Source organism: Nannospalax galili, unplaced genomic scaffold, assembly GCF_000622305.1.
Source record: "Nannospalax galili isolate Female #2095 unplaced genomic scaffold, S.galili_v1.0 scaffold336, whole genome shotgun sequence".
In the NCBI taxonomy this organism is placed as follows: Eukaryota; Metazoa; Chordata; class Mammalia; order Rodentia; family Spalacidae; genus Nannospalax; species Nannospalax galili.
In genome coordinates this window covers 9,148,343-9,150,790 of record NW_008343385.1, presented here as the reverse complement: position 1 = coordinate 9,150,790, position 2,448 = coordinate 9,148,343, and the positions used below count along the sequence as shown (strand labels likewise).

Here is a 2,448-nt window from a genome sequence, read left to right as displayed (position 1 = left end):
ATTTTTTTTTCAGGGCCCTTTTTTTTTTTTTTTAATTTGTCTTGAGACAGGGTTTCCCTGTAGTTCCAGGGAAACTGGTGTGCACCATCATGCCCAGCTTTATTTTATATAACCTATCTTAAATAACATGACTTTCCATAACCTTCAAAAAACAACATACAAAAAGCTTTTAAATAATTACAACAAAATGTACAAATACATGCCGACATTAATCTAGTCAGTAAATTAATCTTGACTATAACAATCAAAAGGCAGAGTAATCTGGTAGTAACTGTATTTGTATATTCTTGAGGTCTTTTATAATTCTGATTTTTGGTTTGGGTTTTTTTTATATGTTATGAGTGTTTTGCCTGCATGTAAGTGCACCCACATTATGCAGTGCCTGCAGAGGCCAAAAGAGAGCAGATTTCCTGGAACTGGAAACTGATGCTAGGAATTGATCCTGAGTCTTCTGCAAGAACAGCCAGTGTTCTGAACCACTGAGCCTGAGCATCTCTCCAGTCGTCATGAGATCATATAATTCTGTAACAAGATAATTTCACTAAGAAGGGCTTTCCTGGCTTTATATGAAAATATACCTGTTGCATCAGACAATTTGCTAGCAGAAACAATTTCAGTACATTAAAACTAACCTTCCAAATGCATTAAATAATGATACTATTTCTTGTCTGGTTAGATAGAATTCATAACTTGGTCCACTTTCTGGCATATTTGCTATGAGCTTCTCAGAAAATAAAATCTTCAGAGCAGTGCCCAAACCCTGAGTCTACAACAGAAATAAGAAAAAAAGAATAAATAAGAAAATTCTTCATACAAAGAATAAATAAGGATAAATAAGAAGACTGATATAGACTTACTTACCTGAAGCTTTCCCCATAGTCGACATTTAAAACAACCAACACAATCCATGATTCTGGAAATATTTCTAAAATGCAGTCGAAAGTCCTCCTACAAACAATTTGTAACAAAATTTTATTCACACACACACACACACACACACACACACACACACATATTCTACTAAGAATTATTTTCTGAGTGCTTTCTAGGTGCTTTAACCTTGACCAATATATCCAGGGTACCAAAACAGGAGCGAACTAACATACATTGAGCATCCGCTATATACAAGAATGTTTCCATACATAATCTCATGTAATCTTCACAAATGCAAAAACAAAATGAATTTTTAAAGGAGGCAGAACTATTAAATACTGTGCCTAAAATTCTCACACTTGGTAAACTAAAATGTAAGAAGTAACTTAGATGATGTGTCTTGGTGTGTCTACTACATGTCAGTACTAGAGAGTTGTGGGATTGGAGGTATCACCAAAAACATAAAAGGAAGAAAGGGAGGGGGAAAAGGGAAACCTTTCGTAACAGTTAAATTATCGCTCTTCTTTTCTAGGATTATTCGGGTTTTACTAATTTTTTTAATAAAATGTAATGAATCATCATGTACCCATCACCAAATTATAAAAAAGAAATTACAAATGTAATTACAGCTCCCTGTGTCCTTAGTGTTTCTGTGCCCACTCTCAATGACTATGATGCTGAATTTGCTGTGTTGGTCCACTTATGTTCTTATACATTTAATACACATATGCACTCATTAACACTAGGGTATTATGTTGTCTATAACAGAACAACATACATTCAAGCCATCTACAAGTAGTGTATGTCCTTAAGGACTAAGAGAAAAAAGAAGCCAAAAGTGTCTCCTTTTCTTGAGTCAAATTAATAATTGATACGTCAAGTAATTTTGCCCTGGCCTTAAAGTGGAATCCAAACTATCAGTAGATTTTTTTGTTTGTTTGTTTTGTTTTTTAAGTCTTTTTCTTTCTTTCTTTCTTTCTTTCTTTCTTTCTTCCTTCCTTCCTTTTTTTGCTACTCTAACATTACCCCCTGAAGAGGTAACCCTAAAATCTTTCAGGGATTACATAAGAGCTCCCAAATACTTCTGTCATTTTTGGCCTTTGGAACACAGTATGTTGCTAAGAGGCCCAAGGACATTTTGACTTTTAGCCAAGAAACTGGCTATTTTTCTTCAGGGTCTTTTTACCCTAACTGCCTAGCCATCCTTCACACCATCCTCTGAAGAGGTTACCCAAATTGCTGATAGGGAATCGGGACACAGACCACTCTGGCTTCTTCCATGCTGAACAGGGATGCAGGGTGAGGCAATTGGGGTACCCCTTCAGTAGGTCTATCTAAAAGACTCCCAAATTGCATAACTCTTATCTCTAGGGGGAAAAGAAAGTCCTTGACTGGTAAATAGGAGATGTGAAGGAGAAGTAAAGGCAAGAGTAGTTACTAGCATTACAAGTTCTAGACCGGAAACCAGAAAAAAGTCAGAACAGGGCAATTTTCAAATGTTCATATCAGAGTCCATTGGAATTTCTTGAAAAGGGCTCCCAAAAGCATCCCTCTATTGGGTTCTTCCTCATTTTT

The 2,448-nt window shown here is 35.8% G+C and overlaps 1 protein-coding gene across 1 annotated transcript in view; it reads right to left on the bottom strand.

The window, feature by feature from the left end:
* Window positions 1-2,448, bottom strand: part of Ero1a (endoplasmic reticulum oxidoreductase 1 alpha) — a 64,353-nt gene that overhangs the window by 1,735 nt on the left and 60,170 nt on the right. The window contains exons 14-15 of the mRNA XM_008839572.2: window positions 862-948; window positions 633-766 (exon numbers count right to left, since the gene is read on the bottom strand). Of these exons, the coding sequence (XP_008837794.1) occupies window positions 633-766; window positions 862-948 (221 nt within the window). The remainder of the gene's footprint in view (window positions 1-632; window positions 767-861; window positions 949-2,448) is intronic.